Source organism: Strigops habroptila, chromosome 4 (genome assembly GCF_004027225.2).
Source record: "Strigops habroptila isolate Jane chromosome 4, bStrHab1.2.pri, whole genome shotgun sequence".
Taxonomy (NCBI): domain Eukaryota; kingdom Metazoa; phylum Chordata; class Aves; order Psittaciformes; family Psittacidae; genus Strigops; species Strigops habroptila.
In genome coordinates, this window is record NC_046358.1 from 55,688,788 (window position 1) to 55,712,111 (window position 23,324).

The 23,324-nt window shown below is 38.9% G+C and overlaps 1 protein-coding gene across 2 annotated transcripts in view; it reads right to left on the reverse strand.

Annotated features, from left to right (window-relative positions):
- Window positions 1-23,324, reverse strand: part of TRIM66 (tripartite motif containing 66) — a 46,423-nt gene that overhangs the window by 16,903 nt on the left and 6,196 nt on the right. For both annotated transcript variants that reach the window (XM_030483956.1, XM_030483955.1), the window contains 8 exons: window positions 18,502-18,649; window positions 12,859-12,991; window positions 12,136-12,252; window positions 10,402-10,516; window positions 8,910-9,056; window positions 8,649-8,766; window positions 6,416-7,299; window positions 5,183-5,341 (listed from right to left, as the gene is read on the reverse strand). In XM_030483956.1, coding sequence (XP_030339816.1) covers window positions 5,183-5,341; window positions 6,416-7,299; window positions 8,649-8,766; window positions 8,910-9,056; window positions 10,402-10,516; window positions 12,136-12,252; window positions 12,859-12,991; window positions 18,502-18,649 — 1,821 coding nt within the window. The remainder of the gene's footprint in view (window positions 1-5,182; window positions 5,342-6,415; window positions 7,300-8,648; window positions 8,767-8,909; window positions 9,057-10,401; window positions 10,517-12,135; window positions 12,253-12,858; window positions 12,992-18,501; window positions 18,650-23,324) is intronic.

Sequence of the window (23,324 nt, forward strand, 5' to 3'; positions counted from 1 at the left end):
TAGGGGAAATGGTCAAATACATAAAGGAGCAAAGTATAGAATGGCTTCCATAAAAAACAAACAAAAAAAAAAACCCACAACAAAAAACAAAACAAACAAAACACACTAGAGACAAGCAACTAGAGAGATGAGTAATCACATTTTAGCTTCAAAAAGAAATGTTTGAGAGGAAATTCAATATAGACCTACAAAATACGAATATTATGAAGGCAGTGAATACAGAGTGATTAGTCACCGTTTTTCCTAACACAAGAACAAGAAGGCATCCTACTGAATTATCAGGCAATAGACTTAAAGTAAGCAGAGGAACTTGTCATGGAAAAGTCAGTTGCCACAGAATGCTGAGGAGATCAATAGTGTTAAAATGGACTCAAAAAATTCACAGAAGTGAGGTCCATGAAGAGCTGCAAAACACAATTGTCTGGGTACAATCTTCTGTTCAGAAAGTCCCTACAGTGCTGGTTTGCAGAAGCTGGGATAGCGAATCATCAAAGGATCGGTTTATGTTTGCCTGTTTCTTATACCTTTTTCTAAGCATTTGATGTCAGCTACAGCTATAGATGAACAAAATTAGCTGTTCAGTAGTAATTTACTAATACAGTGCATTACATATCCAGACATATATTCTAAGCAGAAGGTGAAACAATAGCTCAAGGGGAGAAACCCTCAAAGGTTGCTAAGGACCATAACCAAACCTGTGTTTGACAGACACTGGACTTGTTGGCGAGAGTCCAGAAGAGGGCCACAAAGATGATCAGAGAGCTGGGGCACCTCTCCTATGAAGTCAGGCTGAGAAAACTGGGCTTGTTCAGCCTGGGGAAAAGAAGGTTCTGGGGAGACCTTAGAGCAGCCTTCCAGTGCCTAAAAGGGACCTACAAGAAATCTAGAGAGGGACTTTTTGCAAGGGAATGTAGTGATAGGACAAAGGGGAATGGCTTCAAGCTGAAAGAGGGTAGATTTAGAGTAGATATTAGGAAGAAATTCTTCATTATGAGGATGGTGAAACACTGGAACAGGTTGCCCCAAGAAATTGTGGTGGCCCCATCTCTGGAAGTGTCCAAGGCCAAGCTGAATGGGGCTTCAAGCAACCTGGTCCAGTGGAAGGTGTCCCTGCCATGGCAGGGGGGTTGGAACTCGATGATCCCTTCCAACCCAAACCATTCTGTGATTCTACTGTTCTATGAATCTACTAACAACTGACAAGTGTCACAGAAGAGAGAACCATGAGTGCCCAAGCCAGTTAGGTTTTTAGGACGAGTGAGGTGGTACAGAGTGTTCCACTGCCCAGGACCTAACCCAGCAGCTGGACAAGACAAGGAATCCTCCCTTCCCAAAGTAAAGGCCATGCCCCTATCTAGAGAAAGGGTTGCACTTCAAGAGTCAGAGAAGAGATGTCCATCTGTCCCTGCAACACCAATATCTATTCCAGCAGTAGCCGAGACTCAAACTACAGATTTGTGCTGTAGATGTACAGTAATTATGACGTTTCTTCAAATGCTAGGTACGGCCTTTAGACCTCTTGCTCATCACAGCCACAAATGACAATTAGGTACATGTCAGCAAAACAGGAATTATATGCCTTTTATTACTCCTGAAACACAATTAGGCCAAAAATATCTTATTGTTCTCATCTTTGCTCCAGAAAAGCTGACCTCTCCAGTCCTGTGTGCAGACTGATAACTCAATATCATACCATGTAAAAGCAACAGGAGTACCATATCATTGCAGAAGGTTAGTAACCCTTCCCACAATATTGTTAATCTAATCAAGAACTCAGTCCTTCACACTGCAACTTAGCAATTCAATAGCTTGAATAAAATCTGTTTCCCAGAGCTTGGCATGATTCCCCCGAGAAATAGTGCAGGTATCACAAAAATTTTTCTCAGCTTTGTCCTCTGTGTTGTTGGCATTCTTACTGGAGAGGTTGGGTACTTGACAGTCATGGAAGCAGAACAACTCCACAACCCAAAAGAGAAGTCCTGGTTACATGAGTGAAGTATACTGACAGGGGAGTGTGAAGAGAAAATTATATCCATTTTGCACAGACAGAAAACTTCCATTTCTAGTCTCCTATTCTTAAAAGGTGCTAGTTAAGCCCAAAGTTATACTAAGTGCAGTACTTATATCAAACAATCAATGGTCTAAGTATAGAAACATTTATTCTGCACAAAATATTTGATTCACAGAGAAAGAATATTTAAATGAATACACAGAAAGACAGAAAGACTGACAAAATATCACCACTGATGTTCAAAAAACAGTGAAACAAACCAAGCCCATGCATAACCGAAATTAAATGTTTTAGAGACCATACTACACACACGCATACTGAGCAGGTGGGCACAGAGAGCAATTACTCCAAACTTTAAGACAGCAGTAGCCTTGACGTCAATATTTCTGACCAAGCATTCCTTGAACTTAAAGGCACTCACATGGCAGACAAGTGCCTCACACCATGGTGTAACGGCTGTATTAGCGCTTCTCTGGCATGATCTGAATAATGTACTTGTGGTTTCCCCATTTATGATTAACGTTGTGATCCCAAACTATTAATAGCATCTGCTCGATATTGCTTCACACATAAATATGATCCTGTATGCCGATAATTCATCTAGTTATCAGTCAATGGTATCACATGCATACTGTAAACATGTTTTAAAATTAATGCACAGATGTTTAATTACATGAGCAATCAAGCCTTGCCCCCTCCAAAGTAAAGGAAATCACTTGGCTAATGGAAGCTTATATTTTTTGACAGATCTTGGTAAACATATCACTAAACAGTTACTTCTGAGTTTTGCTACATCCTCGTTCACACTGTTTCTCTTCAATGAAAGAATCTCAGCAGCCAGCGAATTACCTATTCTACTAGGAATGCTGCACACAACAAAGCCTGTCAGAGTTCAGCAGAACTGCAACACAAGGCCAAGAAGTCCAATACTAAATGTTCTTCAAAGGCAGAATACAGTTCTTCTCCAGGTAGCAAAAGGTTTCTCTAGCTATTTTTTTCAACCATATTTTCCAAGTGCATTCACTTTTAACATGTTCTCTAAGAACCTGAGAGAGATTAAATGTTCTGAATTCAGGCTATATGAAAGTTAAATGGACAAACACCTATACAGAAATTTTTGTTCTGGAGATGAGCATGAAGATATTTAATCAGTGAAACATAGATGAGAATGCATAGACACACCCCCTTGTTCTTAGATAGGAACCAATCTAAACCTAGATTTAATCTGATTGTCAGCAAAAACAATCAGACATTTTTAAACAGTATTTACAAAGAATGTATTTCAAGGGCTTCCTTACTGCACTGTTTCCCTTCATATTTCTAATTAGCCATTGCCAGAGCTGTCAGTACATTGTGGCTTCACCCCAAACAGCTCATTAGAAGAGATATATACAAGCAAAGATGTGGTACTGTAGCTAATGAATGTCCTCATTTCTTGCAGAGGAACCAGGCACAAGAGCATATGCTTCTCAGCACCATTAGAAAAATTTCTGGGTTGGGTTTTTTTGGGTTTGTTTGGTTTTTTTTTTCCCCTAGAAGTATCCTCCTTTTGCTGTCTTCTCAACTTGTACAGCAACAAATCAGCCCTTCTTCCTTTTTTCTTCTCTGAATTTTTCCATCAGACTACACTAGACTCTCTCTTGCACATCTGCTTCCATTTTCTTTCCTTTTTCTGACTTTTCTTGTTTAAACTGTTGAGAATAACCTCCCTTTACAGGCCCAGAAGACAAAGGACAGCTTCTTCAATATGCATGTAGTAAAAGCCTCTAGAGAGTTAGTTAGTTAGCTAGCTAGTCATTTTCACAAAGAACTTTGAGGGCATGTCTGCATTACAAGAAAAGTATGTGCTCTGGCTCATGGTCTTGCTCAGGCCTTAAATACACATCTTCAATTTTTACAGTCATATCCTAAAGCAAAGGTATCCCTATCCTAGAAAATTTGACTAGCTTTCCTCAGTCCTGTGCTCTATCAGAGGTCAAGGGAGATTTGCTTCCTCATGTGAAAGCTCAGAGCTAAAGAGCATCATCTCAGAACATTGTGATATCATCAGCCTGATCCAGAAATTCCATCACATCTACAGGATTAAGTTAGCAATTGCAGATTTCTTTGTGGCTTCCAAGCCTTATTCACATGCTGCTTCTAGACTCTCAGTAATCATTACCTTTCCATGTCTCTACAATTCCCAGAAGGATCTCAAACAACTCTTTGATTGCATATTGCATCATAAATATGTTGGGTCAACAGAGCTACATACTGAAGAATAATAAAATAACTTCCTTTTGAGGGCTGGTAAGGAAAGACAAGTTCTTCCACAATATTGCACACACAAATTCCAAGAAAAAATATCCATGAAAGACTTCTACATGGTACACAACATGATTCATGCACAGAAGTACCAAACAGATTTGAGCAAACAGAATATGAAGTGCTGTTTGGGGTGTTTTAAACAATCTGTAAAAGGCAGCTTCTCTGTCTCAAATGCACAGGTGATATCCAGAGCCAGCAAGGATTTACTGACAAAGATCAGCCCTCCTGGTTTTCTTTATGCTGCTGCTTCAATAGTTAGGGCTTCCCAGTAGGTAGGAGGATCACAGTATGGCTCTTTTATATGCCGAATTATTGTAGAGATACAGAAACCTATGATTTTTCTGCTTCTACATAAATAAGGAGAAGGAGCGTATCAGAATTATATCCCTTTCAGACACCACATCTTCAGTAATAATTAGTGGTATTATTTCCAGGGCAACTGCTCTGAAGGATGTTCCTCAGGCCTGATTTCGTCAGAATCTCTGACTTGTACCCCCTCCCCCATTCCCCCAGATTAACTGCTGCTAGTATGGTAGTTAGCAAGTGCTCATAGTTAAAGCCCTAGAGATCAGGACTACACAGAATTTTCTCAGCAAAGAAATAGGTCGTCTACTTATTTACCAACTTCACACTTAAAAATCATGCCAGCCAGATCTAAACGCTACCAGTTGCTGATCGTGGCTACAGCACAGTACAGCATAGGTTAGGCTATGACTGTCTTCCAATAACCAAAAGCCATTCTGTTGACTTTTACTACATTTTAATTTTTTCAACCTGATTGCAAGTTCCAAAGCCATATCATATTCAGTATTATCAAATTATGTTTTCCCTTTAAAATATATCTTTTTAAAAAGTTCTTTATACCTTTCTCACTGGATGGAAAGATGATTGTTGCAATGTGCTCTCAGGGGAATGACTGCTGACACTGGCTTCTTCTAGTGACTGTGATAGGGAGGGACTACCACTTTTGTCAAGAGGAATTACAGGCTTCTGGGCATCAAGTTCAGTGGAACTCTCACAGACCTAGAAATCACAATTAAGAATTTGTGTTTTCAAAATCTCAGAAAGAAAAATGGTAACAAATTCACATCAACTCACAGCATACAAAATATGACAAGATTGGGAAGACTCTAAAACCACGAAGACGTTCAAAGTAACACAAAACAGAAAGATAAATGAACAGAGAAAGATTTTGAGATTACTCTCAAAAAATAATGAAGAAAAAAAATAAACAATATCAATAAAGCTGCCGAAACGTGCAGCTATATCAAAAGCCTAACGTCTGCCCCTACAAGTAAACCACTTTGAGAGTTATTCGAGGTAGGAGCTCCACAGAATTTACATAATGGGAAGTCCCAGCCACCTTTCTGCTGCAATACCCACTGTTTTGAATGCATTTCAAAGCCATTTTATTGTGGAACTGTCATAGTTTAAGCCCCGCCGGTAACTCAGAACCATGCAGCCGCTTGCTCACTCCCCCGCTTCTTCTTCCGCCTTGCAGTTTGGATGTTCACCACCTAGCACTGTTCCTTTTTCAAAAGCAGGATTCTTACCAACAGAGGAAAAAGGGAGAAATTAGCCCTGCTGACAAAACTGTACCTGTAGGAGCATGTATGAATATTGATTAAAATCTGAAAGGGCATGATGCAGTAGCAAAAGCATTTACCAGTAGAATAGGAAATAACTATCATACCAAAAAAGTGTTCTTCACTCTCTTTGCACTAGGTATTCAGAATCGAAAGGGAATCTATTTCAAGGACTCAGGGATTAAAATTTCCAGAAAAAGGAGTTTAAATGGAGAAACTACTGCAGTCCTCCAGTTACCTATACAGAAAGGAGGAATGACTATGCTTTTATTCTACCACCTGCTGCTCATCTTGCCTATTTAGAGATTCAGATCTTTGGGATCCAGGTTGTTTATGTACTGTAAAGCAAATTTTGGTTCAATCTGCATGAGGCATGGAGCCTCTGCTGAATACAAACATAAAGAAGACAATAACAGAAAGTTCAACCAAATACATGAAATCTCAAAGGCTTCTCCTGTTTCTGCTCTTCTATTGGCTAAACGCAATAGGAAGGAACTTTTTGAGAACTTACTTGTGCTTCCTCTTGGATTTGTTGCTGAACTGGGGCTGGCTGCCTCACTATGTAGTTGATTTGACCAACTATGGTCTGTTGAACATGCTGAGGTGGCTTGGCTTGGTTCAGCTGCAAGCTGGACTGTCCTTGAGCCTGCAGAAGAAGCTCCAGATCCTTTTTCATCTCCTCCAGTTCAAACTGGTGGTGCATTATGTCCAGGCTCTGCTGAATTACTTGCTTATGGGTGTTCTCATTCTGACCTGATGGTGGCGATGCTGGTGGCAGCTGCTGCTGCTGTGGTGGCTGCTGCAAGTGGTTAGATTTTATCTTCTGGAGATGACCAAGCTGCACTTGCACCGTTGATGTCTGCAAGGAAGCCTGAGTGCGGCATGGCTGTGGATGGCTTGTGTGTACTTGCTGAGCTTCATGAGATACAACAGCATAACCCAGGGGTGCAGTCTGCTGCAGCTGCTGGGATGACAAGTGCTTTCCCATCCTCCCAGACACATTCTCTGGCTCTGACCGTGACTGCTGTTCCAGCCCAGACTGTGTTAGCTTCATAGGCTGGGGGTCACCCCTTGGCTCTCTGTCATGTTGCTGCATGCTGTACTGCAGTGGAAAGTGCTGCTGATGCAGTTCAGGAGGCTGTCGAAAATTTTGATGGCTGTTTATGTCTTGGTAAGAAGGCAGAGCTTTGCTTGGGTGAGGTATGCTCAGGCAGTGTGAGCAACATACAGATGCAGGACATTGAATGGCAGGTGGAAACTGATGTGGCTGGCTATTTACAGGCTCCAGCTGTGATGCTGGTGCATGGTGCCCATGATACAAGGTCTGTAATCCTTGTGCATTTCCACATAGTACATCTGAGTGAGAAATGTGTCCACCTTCCATAGTGAAAGCCCCTGGAAAAAACTGCACATTTACTCTCTCCTATGATCTTGACAAATTTACACAATAGAAATTGCAAATGGTGGCTATTTCCTTGTCTAAATTTCAAATATAAAAGGTATTTAAATATCCTATCCAAACAGTCCTTCAACATACTTTCAAGACAAATTTTCAAGATTTTTCAGTGATTTAAAATCATACCAAACTCTCACTGATATTGGTGGAACTCACGGTTGAATTACCAGCAAATGCTTTGAAAATTTGACCTCAACTTATTTTATTGTAACTGATGGATATAGCTTATACTTTCACTTTTTCCTAAAGTATGAGCATATCTTCTGATCCATAAGCATTGGTACTAAAGACAGCTTCTAGGGTGAAAGTGACACAAATAAGAGACTGATATTACGTAGGTGAGAATCATAAAAGCTAGAAATAGAAGTGACCTATGAATGGATCTTGTCTATGCTTTCAGTCAAGAAAAGATTATTCCTTGTAATATTCTTGATAGTGTTTTACTCCATCTAATTTTAAATATCTTAAAATGGGAAGAGAACCAATCTTTTAGATCATTGATTGGACCATCACACTGAATCTACTGTAAAAACCCGTTGCAGTTGGGAAATTTATAGCTGGTGGGAAACAAAGTCACTATATGCACATTCATTATATAAATAGCATTGTAATTATTATACAGCCAACGTCTTAAAGCCATCTTTGTGCCTGTTAAATGTAAGTGTCTCAAGAACTGCTCAGGTCCCCAGCCACTAAGGTACTAAAGGATTCAAAGAACACAGGTGTGACTGAGCCTAGCTGCTCCTGGGTAAGACAGAGAAATAGCACAAGATCCACTGCAGACAGTCCATTGACCCAGGGTACTCCTTAGAGGACTGCCAGAGTGTCAGTGTTGTACAGAGTTACTGCTTGCTGGGACAGAACTTAATTTCAAACACACTGGGCAAAGTCAAGGCTGTTTTATAGCCAGTGATGCTACATTTGAAGTAATTTCAGTTAAAAGTTACTTGGTAGTACTACATGAGGTTTCCACTGAACAAGTAGCTGTGTTCTTACACTGTGATTCTGTAAGACCACAAAAGATTATATTTATAGAGTGTATTTCTAGGTAATGTTTATAGAGCAATATTTATATATGACTATGTCTTTTAACAGGTGAAATGATATAACTGGAGGGAAAACCAAGAAAGTTCAGTCACACTAACTTTTCTTCAGAATGTGACAAGAGGTACAAAACTGGAGGACAAGACTAAAAAGGAGCGCACTTTAGGGAAAGTACTGTATTGTCTATATCTGTCTTGTCTAGGTTTAGGCACATGCCTAATAAACAACAATATATTTTTCTTACCGAAATTGGACAGTTGTTTAGTCCAATAGGAAGAATCCCAAGTAAATCTGATCTTCAGAGGAGGGTCTGTGTCTGTGTTACAATTTGTTTCTAACAAGCGCTGGATTTGAAATACAATCTGGTGACAAGTCAAAGGACAATTATTTTATTCCCAATTATAATATCATGAAAAACATTTTATTTGAAAAATATTAAATCCTTAAATAGTTGTCACATTACTGCACAATTTCAGTTTACTGAGAGAATAAGTATTGTTCTTACCAGTTCTTTACTGAAGAGAAATGGGATGCTGTTTTTACTGCACACTGCCCAGCTGATGAAGTTCTGCACATGTTCTACCTGTCTGCTTAAAAGCACAACACCTTGCAGTTGTTGCTCCAATTTCTGCTTCCTTTCACTGGTGATTTTCTGTTAATAATGTGAATCAGTGCAAGATAGTTGTCATTCTTCAGACACACATAATGCATACAATCACTGGCATTACATTATGCATTATTTAGAGATGCAAACCACCTTAAACCATCAATCATAAAAAGAAAGCAAATCCTATTTAACAGATATGCCTGAATTCAGGAAGATTAATGACTTTCCCAGGAGCAAGCAACCTACATCATTCTGGCTCTGGTTTAACAGAATGATGTAACCCAAGAAAGCTGTCTTGTCTCTTACGATACACAACAGGAGAGACCCAAGAAAATACATAAAAAGAGAGGAAGCACTCAGCTTTTCCTCAGAACAGTCTTCCAGTCTCCAGCAATTCGTGACTTAGGGACCACAAAGACAGCAGCTACGTTATCATCCTCAGTGTATTTTTCTATGAATTTGTCTCATCAATTTTGAACCTATGCACAATATCTTGCAACAAGGAGTTCCACACTTATTTACCACTTATGTGAAGAACTAACTGTTCTTATTTGATTTGAAACCAGGACTTCCTGATTTCATGTAATACCCCCTACATGCACTTCAATACGGCCCTATGCACGTACTTCAAGTATATGCACAGTTGTGTTGCAGTTATAGATAACTCAAACACTGAAATGTTGTCAAGCCACGTGAACCCTGAATTTACTTAATGCTCAATAATACTAAAATGAAAACATACATTTCTCTTTTTTGTAAAGCTGCTTAGCTGATTAGCAATATTTGAATCAAATATGTAAATTCAAGGGTAGCCAGCAAGTGTTGAGTGCTTTGTCTTTCCAATATCTGCTAAGATTACCAAAGAATAACTGAGAACTGGAAATTCTGATCAGATCCGACAGCAATCTTTGTGCTCAGCACATTTCAAAATAAAGTCATATACACTTCAACTGGACATCCCAAAACTGAAGAGTCAAAACCCTTCAACAGAAGAAAGAAACAGAACTCAAGGTTCTCTTCCAGAAAGTAGACCAAAGGATCACTTTTGAAACAGGATGTTAAATGTGCTGCTATTGGTCCTCTACAAGTCAATCATTAAAACCAGAAGCAGGCTTGTTTTGTAAGTACTCAAAAGGTGCACACATATTGTCTGTAACTGCGTTAGAAAATGTGGTTAATTCATGATAATTAAACATTTTGGCATTTCATCCTTAATCTCTTTCAACCATTGATTCTACACAAAATTCTGCAGGAAAAAAAAAAAGAAAAAATTTGAAAACCTAAGCAAAGGGACAATAACTCTCACAGTCTATATTCTTTCCATCTGCACTGGGATTAAATTCAATTTAGTTTAATTTCCCAAGGTATCAAAGGAGCTAGCCTTACTTACTTCAAGTTGCTCAAGAAGGATGTTTGTTCGTTTATTGATTTCATTCATCAAAACCATCTTGGCCATTTTTATCTGATTTTCTACCTTTTTGTATAAGTGTTTTACTTCAAGCAACCTATGGATAAGAGATACACATCTCTGGATGAGCCAACTGGTATGTCATTTATTCAGAGCTTAGTAGTTATTTGTTAGAAGAACTGATCTAACTATTGACAGAGAACGCCAGTGAAAGTTATAACATTTCCTTTAAGTTCTCCCACACTTCAAACATAGAATAGTTTGGGTTGGAAGGGACCTTAAAAGGCCATCTAGTCCAGCCCCCTTGCAATGAGCAGGGACATCTTCAGCTAGGGCAGGTTGGTCAGAGCCTCTTTCAACCTGACCTTGAATGTTTCCAGGAATGAGGCATCTACCACCTCCCTGGGTAACCTGTTCCAGTTTTTCACCACCCTCACTGTAAAAATTTTCTTCCTTATATGTAGTTTAAATCTACCTTCTTTCGGTTTAAAACCATTATCCCCTGTCCTATTGCAACACACCCTACTAAAAAGTTTGTTCCCATCTTTCTTATAAGCTCCCTACAGGTATTGAAAGGCCACTGTAAGGTCTGCCCAGAACCTTCTCCAGGCTAAACAAACCCAGCTCTGTCACACTGTCCTCATAGAAGAGGTGCTCCATCCCTCTGCTCATTTTTGTGTCCCTCCTCTGGACCCATTCTGACAGATTCATGTCTTTTCCTGTGCTGAGGACTCCAGACCTGAATGCAGTACTTCAAGCGCAGTCTTGCCAGAGCAGATTAGAGGGGCAGAATCACCTCCCTCGACCTGCTGGCCACACTGTTTTTGATGCAGCCCAGGATACGGTTGGCTTTCTGGGATGAGAGTGCACATTGTCAGTGAATGTCCAACTCTTCACCCACCAGTATCCTCAAGTTCTTCTCAGCAGGGCTGCTCTCAATCCCTTCATCTCCCAGCCTGTATTGATACCAGAGATTGCCTCTACCCGGATGCAGGACCTTGGCACTTGGCCTTGTTGAACCTCATGAGGTTCACATGAGCCCACTTCTCAGGCTTGTCCAGGTCCCTCTGGATGGCATTCCATCCCTAACAGGCTGTCAGCCGTACCACTCAGCGGAGTTGTCTGCAAACTTGCTGCAAACACACTCTACCCCACTCCCTATGTTGTTGATGAAAATATTAGTACTGATCCCAAAACAGACCCCTGAGGGATACCACTTGGGACACCACTTGTGATTTGTACTCTTTCAAGGTGTTTCAAATGGTTTTATTAATGCAGAGGAGAGATCCAACAGCCAACATATAATCAGTAGCTGAAATCCAGTTAATATAATGAAATAGTTTCATTTTTATACTACTCTTGACTGGAATTGCAGCTTCTTTTCAGGTTTCTTGAAGAAATAAGGTATTTTTAAATTAGTCTTTATTTATAATCTTTTCAAATTCTAGTTCGGGAACAGATTATACAAAGAAATCTTAACTCTGAAGATTTCAGCTCTCACACGCCTTGTAAGGAGTATGAAATCATGTATTACAATGCCATGACTTGTCAGTACCACTTAAACATGAATTTGACATTTCTAATCTTCCTATTATTTCCTAGCCTCAAAGAAAATAAAATAAAAATAAATCTACATTTTCTTCTGTTAACCTACATTTAGTGAAAATATTTTAACTGATCACCCACTTTCATGAAAAAATAATGCATAGCAATTACCTGTCTTCAATCTGTTTAGCTGAAACCTGAATCCCTTTTTTTTTCTCTTCCACTCCAGTGATGACATTTTCCAGGATAACTCTCTGATTTTGCAAAGCTTCATCAAGATGTCTGAACCTGTGAAAGACGTGGAAATTCTCACACTGTGGTTTTTCTGTTGTGAAGTTCAGGGGACCAACTGCCTTAATACCTCTCTGGTCATGGTCCCCTGCTTCTTTCCTACTACAAATGTTCTCTGTGACAGCTGAACTTTATCGTCCCTCATGCAAGCAGGCTCATCTCGCAAAGTGTCTCTACATACTGACAATTCCTTACATGGCTTATGCACTTCCACAGGCAAGCAGCATGCTCAAAATTTGGTAACTCTGGTGTTGTACAGTCATGGTGTCTTTGATAAAGACAAACAGAAGTATTCCAACCATGTGAGGTACTGAGTTAATTTTCTGCCTTTGAGCAGAAACACAATGAACTATATGCATGCATAGATAGTATCTGGGCATACGATACAATTGAGAAGGTACACACTGCTGAGAGCAGTGAGTGATTCTGTGAGGGCACTAAGCCACGTTACACTGCTTGGGCATAAGAGAACTGAACTGAGTTTGCTGTGGCTTTTAAGTTTGGACTAGCCTGCAAGTTCAACTGGCAGGAAACGAACAGTCTTAAATCTAAATTAGCTACAGTTTTAGACAGGATTATAATTAAACAATCAATGTGTGGTACCTGTGTTCCTTATGCTCTGTCAGAAGGCAGCTATGGCATGTAAGGGTATCGCAGGTCTCACAAAACAGCTTGAGTGGCTCTTGAGTGTGCACTGGACAAAATAAGGAAAGCTCACTTGCTTCATTGTCAGTTGCTGAGGAATATAAAGCAATGTTGTTATTGACAAAGATTATTATTGTAGTTCAAAAAAAGACTTGCCAAACTCTCACGATTTTATTGAAAGTCTTGATGTCATTCTTAAAAGACCCATACCCTGAAACTATCTGATTATATTAGCAGGGTTTGTTTATATTTTTTTCCTGGCTTTATACATCCTACAAAAAGCACACCAAAGGGGTTCAGGAAGAAGTCATCAAACCAAATTCCTATTTTCCTCTAAACTCTCATGAGTTTTAAATATCTCTCATGATTTAGGACACTTGTCTCACAACTTTGAATTACGTGGTCTGGCAAACCAGTCAACAAAGCTGTATTTTAAAACGTAGAAAAACAAACATATTGAAAAAACCTGAAGTCACAGCAGAAGCAAGAATATCCTTTGTTCTTGAACAGCCACGTGAGCAATTGTTTTTCAAATGTGTGTTTGTTGTAAATGCACTACATAAACTTCAACAGCTAGGGGATATTTATATTAGGCACTAAAATGTGTTCCACTCTAAAGAGTAATGTGAGGAAGAGTAAGAATGGACAGTGGATAGGTAAAGTGGAAGCATTGCCACGCTCTAAAGAAAATATACCAAATTTCCTACTTTCTAGATTGCTATCTACTCTAAATATTTCTGAGATGATAGAGTTATTCCCTCTGGTTCAATTGGCTTTCCCCTCTGCCTTCTTAACATAATGTGCAAGAAGATAATTTGTGATAGATTAGGCCAAGACCTTTATATAACATCATGACATACTTCGCATTGTTATAAATTATTTATTGCAGTATTTATCCTTTATTGCAGTATTGCATGCTTTATTCTCCATGCAAGTTTATTGGTTTATGTTATTATTGAATCAAATGCTAATAGCATTATTAAAAGAGGAAATTGAGCAGAGAGGCTTTTTTGCCCACTCCAATATTTTTTTTTATCAAGGTACAAATGAAACTCACCTCAACAGCCATTTTTATCTGACTGTACTGCAAATACGTATTTTTGCCTTCAAACCTGCAGCTGACAATGCAAATAATATGTAACCAAGCAGGTTGTATAACCAACGTATAACCAAGGTGGGTGTTGAAGATCATTTTTTCCTCCCCTACGGGGTCAGATATTATATCTTCAAAGAAAAATACAAAGACCATAATAACCACCTCCATTTTCATGAGTTGGAAAAGCTCCTCTAAGTGCACAGCATCTGCAGAGCATGCAAGCTGTTTTTCTGAAAACTCAGGACCAAATTATCCATATTAAACTCCAATTTATAATGAGATGAGGTCTTTAAGGTCCAAGTATAATGAAGCCTAGTCACAATCTTATATAATGATTTCATCATTTTTCTCTCTCTGAAGGGTTCCTTAGCCTTTGGGTGATTGTAATCATCCCAGAGAAATCAGTTGGTTTTTTAGTACCGTGTCAGATTTAAGAGACAAGCAGATTTCAAATGCAAATTGAGGATAAAAATCAATGGTATCTAATTACAACACAGACCCACTGCCTCTGCCACTTCTAATTCCCTGATTCAATTGACCTATCAGTGAGAACTGCAACTAAGCCATGGTATTCTCAACCTACTTTAACTCAGCTCAGAGCTACACTCTTCAGCTTTAAAATAAGTTGAATTCTTACAAATCAGATGCTAAACAAAGGCGTAAGTCTGTTTTTAATAGAAGCAGATATCTTGACCACAACTATCCATCTTAGTGTCTTGAAACGAACATCACTGAAGAACAGGGAAAATTCAGTTGCCCCAAATTCTGAATTAATATCATTTGAGTCACCATCTTCAACAGTATTTCCTTTACCTCAGGTGGATCTCTTGAGTATTTAACAGAAAGCATTAAATCTCTGTTCCTTGCTCAGTTGATGTAAGCTTTGGAAAAGCAATCACATCTTGGCTAATAGAGTCCTCCCTCACATTGCATAATTTGCAGTGACTCAAACTTTGATTTTATAAGTTCATACTTAAACTTGAGAGACTGAAAAAGATAGTATAGAAAAGAGAAACATATTCATTTTGTGCCCTGGCCTACAAATAGTTGGTATGTCAGCACCAGATCATTTACTTCTGACAAAGTTTTGGTGAAAGGATTGTTTCTACTCAATTGCAAAGAACAGATTTCTAGAAAGAGTCTGTACTAATACTGAATGTCCTTTTAAAAAAGTTGGGACTAAAGGAGGAAGAAGTTCTGGTTTTATGACTTCAAGCAGTTTCAGTGCTCTGCAGAACTTTGAAATAAACAAAGTTCAATAATTCCTAGTGCTAATGCAGAGCCCTCCAGTGACAGGTTTGCTCTTCAGAGATTATTCCTCCAAGGCTGCTGCTTAATCTGTCGTAAAACTTTGGCACATGTTCTCAGCGCCTAGTTCTCCAGTGCTCAGCAAATTCACTTCAAAAGCAGATTTCAATATTTTTGCATCTTGTAGTCACAGATCCAGAAAGTTTTCAGGAGTTTTTTTGGGTTGTCTTAAAACAAACAAACAAACAAACAAAAAAACCAGAACAAACAAATAAAAAACAACAAGAAAAAAAAACTCACAACAAAAAAACAAAACCAACAACAAAACAAAATAAAAACACAAACCCAAACCAAAACAAAACCAAACACAAGTAAACACAAACTGTCAGGAAAAATCGATGTTTGAAAAACTACAAATAGTGCAACCCATGTGTGAACCACATTTCAGCATCTCTTCATATTCATAACCAGCAGTAATAGTCTGGCACTCACAAGAGCACTGGAATTTTTGATAGTACCTCTAGAAGTGGTTCAGCTAAGAAGAATACACTAGAGCAACTGTACAAGATCTAAATATTAGTATGAAATTGGGGAAGGTGGGAAGAGATCAAAGCAAGTCCAGTTTGTGCTATTTGTCTGGTTTCATGCTTTGATAAGCAAAAGTAAGATCTGGTTTTCAATGTAGGAGTTCAGTAACAGTTTTTAACTGAACTGCGACACAGACCATGCCCATAACTCCTCATTCCAGCTCTCAATAAGCATATTCAAAATTATGAAATCTTCTAACCAGCACAACCTCCCCCAAGCTACCAGATATTACAGAACACAATGGAAGTGAATAAAATAAAGCTCTTCCCAAACAAGAGTGGAGCCATTTCCAGTAACAACAAGCCCTCACAGTGAATCTCCTACCAGCAGCATTCATTTTGTGGGCCTTTACCACAGGCTCACAAACGATGAGTCAGTAGGAAAAAGAAATCAGGCTACTAAAAAATTGTTTTCTTCTTTTACAGTATAGCATTTTTCTGTGCTAGCCTAGTCCTGCTCCTCTCCACACCCCTGATTTCTAAATATAAATTTGACTGAAGGCCAAAGGTCTCAAAAATCACAAGAATTTGGCACTCTGCTCTGCACCATGACCTCAGGAGTCACCAGGCTAAAGGTGCTGCCTGGCAGCCAGCTCAGCCATTCAGCTGCGTGAGCTGGGTCTCACCCAGTGGGCAGTAGATGGTCAGAAGCAAGAGGATGTGCAGAGCAAGTGGATGGGGAACTGTGACAGAGCTGGAGGCTCTGCATGGCAGGGGGTGATCAGACATGTTACACGGAGCACAGGAACCGCAAAGGAAGAAGAAAGAAAGGGTTCTCGGCAAAGCCAGGCTCTTTTAGTTCTGCCACACAAGGAAGGAATTGTTTATCAAAATTAAAAGAAACAGGCAGGATTCAATGCATCTGGCGAAGTGTGGGAGGGTTCTACTTTACTTCATTTCAGACCCCGGTAATCTTACAGTTTTCAGATGACAAAAGATATCCTGGCCCTTGTAAAGCAAATGGCAAATAATAGAAAAGTTTAAAGGTCCAAGATCAATGGGATAGAGAATCTCTTAACGGTTACCAGGGCCTACAAGGAAAGCGGCTGTTTTTCAGAAGCACAGACTGAAGGTGGCTGCTGAATCTGAAAAGCAGAGGATGTTCTATTGCCAGGAAAGAAAAAAAAAAATAAAAAAATCAGCCTGAGTTCTAGTATAACCTAGCATTTGCTTACTTTGAAATATCCTGAACAGGATTCCTATGTCCTAAATAAATAATATGTATACATAAATAAGAATTTAAAAAGCACAGATTACATGCCCAATCATTTTTTAGATTAACTAGCCTATATATACACTACCAACATCCTTGTTATTTTTTTTTTTTAGTACACAGGATTTAGGACTAAAAAATGAGAAAGCAGTTTGTGTGTGTGCAACTTTTTCTTTATACAGCACACACAGACCCACAACTAAGCCACAGGTGTATTTTCTTACCATTATTTGTTAACAATATGAGCCAGTAATTATACTCAAAGTGAAATTATTAACAGTTAGAGCCTCAAAACCACACCTTATCTTGCCATCAACTCAAAAAGAAAACATATTTGTCCATCCAATCAGTGCATTTGAGGGAGGACTGGGAGGACTTCACTTTATATTATTCTCTAGAAAATACCCAGGAAAAATTTTAAATGTCATCTGTGCTTTTTTGTTATTGCTATTCTTACAGACCTTTTTTTGTTTACACTTTATTTGGTAATAACACATCATGTCTCAAGTGCCTCAAACTGTTTAATATGAATACCAAGGACTTAAAAGAACTCCATCTATGGCAACATATACAGACTATATGTTTGCTTGTAGAAGCAAAATCCTAAAGTAAAAAATTAATATAAAAAGTATAGTCAGTGGGCTACAACTATGTTTATTCCTTGTTCTGTCCTCTATCTTCCTTATGAAGAATGATAGTGTAGCACAAACCCTACAGCACAAATAATATCATACGTGAGCAAAGTGTAAACTTTACTAATTGTATAAAATTGCAAAACTCTTATTTTAGATTAAAAATGCTATATAAGTTTAGGTTGGCATACTCCTCAGCAGATTTGGGGCATATAAGTAAAGAAAACAATAAGCAGTAACAGAAAATCATAATCCTTTCATTTTCATTTTATAGGGATGGCTCGTCATTTTATAGGGATGAGACATACTTGCCAGTGGGCTTCATGGGCTTCATTTGTGCCTGCTGATGTCAATACAGTGGTCAAACTCAGGAACCATGTTTTTCACTCCAGGCTTAGAAAAAGAACATCCTATAGTGATCACAGCATTTCACTGTCTGTTACTCTCCCTCCTATACCTTGTCCATATGCACAGGAATTGCCTTAACGTAGTTTTCTGAAGGAAATTACTCAAAAGAGGACAGAAGTACTGAAAGGGCAATGCCTGTTGCTTTTGCAGCCTGCCAAACCATATCCCATCACTCTGCGAATTGAAAAGGCATGTGGAAACACATATATGCATAACTTTTCAAATACTGTGGAATGCTGATTGTGGTAATGGCCCTGAAGTTACAGAAAAATCAGATAATCTCTCATTAACATGTACATATCCTTCTGAGTCACATGCAAAAAGCATGGTATCTATGACACAGAGCCTGCAATTGCCCCTTTTTCAACTGAATAACTGATATGAGAAGAAACAAATTTCAAAGTGCATCTTCAGTACCTGTGCAGCCCTTCAGGGATACAGACAGGAAGTGGTCTCCAGTTTCCTTGCTATGTCTGTGTTCCTCTGTACATGAGCTGCACAACCACTTATTGCAGCTTGTACAGAGACTGTGAGCAGGTCTCTTCTCTTTACATGTGGAGCAGCTCTAAGAACAAAAAGTGCAATTACATACAAGGATTACAAATTAGTCATACAAACTGTTAGTAGAATCATAGAATCATAGAGTAGTTAGGGTTGGAAAGGACCTTACAATCACCTAGTTCCAAGCCCCCTGCCATGGGCAGGGACACCACACACTAAATCATGTCACCCAAGACTCCGTCCGACCTGGCCTTGAGCACTGCCAGGGATGGAGCATCCACAACTTCCATGGGCAACTTGTACCAGTGCCTCACCTCCCTGATAGTAAAAAACTTCTTCCTTATATCTAACCTAAATTTCCCCTGTTTAAGTTAAACCCATTACCCCTTGTCCTACCACTACAGTTCCTGACAAAGAGTCCCTCCCCAGCATCCTTGTAGGCCCCCTTCAGATACTGGAAGGCTGCTATGAGGTCTCCACGCAGCCTTCTCCTCTCCAGGCTGAACAGCCCCAACTTTCTCAGCCTGTCTTCACATGGGAGGTGCTCCAGCACCCTTACCATCCTCATGGCCCTCCTCTGGACTTGCTCCAACAGCTCCAAGTCCTTTTTATGTTCAGGACACCAGAACTGTACGTAGTACTCCAAGTGAGGTCTCACAAGAGCAGTGTAGAGGGGCAGGATCACCTCCTTCGACCTGCTGGTCACGCTTCTTTTGATGCAGCCCAGGATACGGTTGGCTTTCTGGGCTGCAAGCGCACACTGAAGCTGGCTCATGTTCAGTTTCTCATTGACCAACACCCCAAGTCCTTCTCCTCAGGGCTGCTCTGCATCTCTTCTCTGCCCAACCTGTAGCTGTGCCTGGGATTGCCCAACCCAGGTGTAGGACCTTGCACTTGGCTTGGCTGAACTTCATAAGGTTGGCACTGGCCCACCTCTCAAACATGTCAAGGTCCCTCTGGATGGCATCCCTTCCCTCCAGCATCAACCAAACCACATAACTTTTAGTGTTGTCAGCAAACTTACTGAGATTAATATAATTCAAGTGATTTTAAGAGCATGTTTATTGTTGTAAAAGGGAACAGAATAAAATTAAGGCTTGAAGCTCTTAAATAGGTTGTCCTTCTGTGCTCTAGCACAATCCAGCACAATTATGCTTGAATTATTCAGCAAAATTCTAGGGCCCATGTTACATGTGATGTCAGAAGAAATAATCATAATGACTTGTTTCTTGTCAACTGAAAAGCCATGAAACTATGAAATAAAACTTGTCTGATTTCAGTTAAGGAGGGTTAGGTTAAAAGTTACTTTTGAAAATGAGTGGTATGCTTTGTAATCACTTTCTGTTAGTGTATTACTTATTGATGGCTTTAATACATCAAGTGAGTGTACGCTTTACTTTTATATATATTTAGATAGATATTTTCCACCTGAGAATAGATAGCCTAGGTTACCAAGTAAATATGTGAAATATTAGAGTCAAACATATCCCATGAAAAATGTTTTTAATCTAACTACCATTTCCTTTTTAATCACATTATCCAGAAGCATTTTACTATATCATTTCATTGTCTTTAATTTGTCTGTTACTAATTATTCATTAACAAACTAAAAAAATCTACAGAAGCCACTTCAGCTTTCATTTAAATGAATGTATATCAGAGCTACTTCGGCAGAGCTACTGTAAATCTACACTGCTTTATTTAAAATTAGAGCTTACTTTAAAGCTATTTGCTTTAGCATTGTATGAACCACCCTGATACAGTGTAACTGTCAGAAAAATACATAAAGCATGCCAATGGAAGGGCAGTTTAGAAAACAATATGGGGACACCCACATACTATGAATGAAAAACTTAGTTCATATTCTCTAAAGACCTGACCAGAAATGAGCTCAATTTATACCTTGATATCACATGTGGTAAACTGGAAAACATAACACATGGGAACATGAGAAGTACTGTAAAACTTAATTAACTATCATCTCTATTGATTCAACAATTTAGGAAATGCCCTTTGTTATACAGGCCATGCTATCTGTAAGTGTCACTAAAGGAGAAATTAATTATGCTGCACCTAAATGAAGTGGGTAATTTGGTATCCATAATGATCTTAACTTATTTCAAGATAGCTTTAATGATTCTTCTTTTTAAAAAGGATTTGTACTAGACTTAAAACCCCTTGTTTGAAAACTCCCAACTTTAATGTTTTTGACTTACCATAGCCACAAATAGGTACTAATGGGCAGACTGATTATAGTATTACAATTTTACCATCGTCAAAGCATAAAAGCTTTGCCACCACTTTATTAAACTCAAACATTTCCTACAAGGTTACAATAGATCTACTGTACTTATATGTAGTTCTTGAATATTGGTACTACTCAGAGTGAGTCCAGCAACTAGTAATAGATGACAAAATCACTTCCTATGGTGTCCTTTCTGTCGGGCATCAGCTTATCTGCCTTTCAATTCATTTACGATTGCGTGCCACCTATTCTGATGGGAAACATGAAGAGAAGGGCACAGCAACACACACTCAGCACATAAACCCTGAAGCAAGCCCTGGTGAATTTAATCTTCATGGTGTCTCAGGGAATAGAAAGCCTGAGGAAAGAACAATCACAGTTCTTTGCTGGTTGTCTTAGTTTTAAATGATGGCTTTAACATTAAGCGGAACATCTATATCCACCTAAATTCCAAGAGGCAAGTGAGTGGAATTCTAATTCACTTCAGCACAAGAAGAAAAATTTTTATTCTGCTGAAATTAAATTTTACCATTACTTTCAGTGGGGCTGGAATCTCACAGCATTTTTCATGAGTTTCTAAGTATTCCCAATCTTTTAAAAGAGATGGGGCAATTCTTGACAATATGACAACAAAGCAAAGTTTTAAATGTGTTTGATTGTCGGGGCAGGGAAGTCCTTGTGTAAGCTATTCTGCTGTTTTAGCCATTTGCTTATTAAGAACATTTTCCAAAAGGTACGCATAATAATTTAAACTAAAAAGCCTAACATTACTTATATAACCAAAATGCAAGGGTATTTATTCTGGGAAGCAAAGCTTATATGTAAAAAAAAAAAATGTGTAATTTAAAATGTACCCATGAGGGGCCAGCTTATGGAACAGGTCAAAAGTTGAGGGATGTTCTGCCTTCTCTGCAATAATCAAAACTGCTTAATCACAGGTTTACCTGTGTCAATCTGACTAGAATTTATACTGATGCTGTACTGTGCTAACATTACTTTTAAATTCCAGAGCACAGCGTGTTCGCAGAGTTACATTATTTATGATGTGGAAATGGGCTTTTGGGCAAGCGATTCTGAACTGCATATTTTTGAAACTCCTGTTGCTGGTATATAACACATTCTATCATTTATGCTTCACTATCTCACACTCTGAGAAACATCTTGCTTCCAAGCACTTGGTTACAAGCCATGACAGACTTCCATTTGAATAGATTAGGTAAATTAAGAAAATTATGGGTTTTTAGCTGTGTCTCGGTTGGATGAGCTGGTGCCTCTCCTTTTGATACCACTGGTGGTGAAACTATGGCTTTACTTGTGGATGGGGATGGTTGTTAAGACAGTAAGGCAGCTTCACTATTACACAACTTGACTGTTAATAAAAAGGAAGTAAGCCAAAAACAATGAGGAAGGTTCATGAGTCCCTCTAGGGTGCTCCTAAGCTCCAGTGAGAAATCTGCTTTACCAAACTGCTCTTAAGGCCCCCAAGGGACTACAGAAAAGAAAAGCCTTTTAAAGAAGGCTTGAAAAATAATCTAGTGCTTTTGAAGACATTAGATATTCTCATCTGATTTCCTTTCTACACAAATCTTCACTGAAAGGTAAATGATGTGGTTTATGGTAATTCAGAAATCCAGTATAAGTGCATTCTAAACATTTGCAATATCTTATGAATATTCTTATTCTCTTTGAAGAGCTCATGGGAATAGACCTTTTTATGTTTTAGATAAAGTTATGTTGCACTCTTCAAGCACCTTACACCTGAAGATGTCAACATGTTTTCCTTGTATTAATTTTTTAACTTTCCCAGAGCGCTCCATGGAATAGGTTACACATTCTTTTCTTTTTAACAATGGAAGAAACTAAAATATAGAAATGACTGACAGGGAAGAAGAACATCCCTTCCATACATTTTTGCAACGATACCACTGGGCAAGCCACTTCCACAATTTAAAGCTGTCTCAACCCTTCTGCATGGGACAGAACTGACCCAGAAATTGTTGCTGTCCCTATAGGAGTTAAAAGGAATGGAAAGACATATCCTCTGTCTTACACTATGGAAAAAGTGTTTCCCTCCACCAAAAGGCCCTGAAACTGAATATCCAATGTGGCTGGTTATCCAGTTTACTCAGGAATCAAAAGTGCAAAAGAGACAGTCTGAGGTCCAGAAACTGATTCAGAAGGTGAAGTCCAGTATCCCTGCTTCTTTCTTATTCTTCCCTTGCTTTGAATCACACTTTGGATAAAGTAGTCAGCAGATTACCGACTAGTTTTTACAAGTTTTTACTTGTTTTAACTCCTAGCTACAGGTAATAGTACCACATTCTCAAATCCGTCTTACTCATGCAAATAATAGAATACTGTTTTGTAACAAAGGAGGCAGAAATACACACCATTCTCTGTCCTTTCTCATCACCCAAAATAGTAACAACTAAAAAACTGTGAGAATAGCCCTGCCTGTTAACTGGATATTTGACAGAGGGCAATCAATATATAT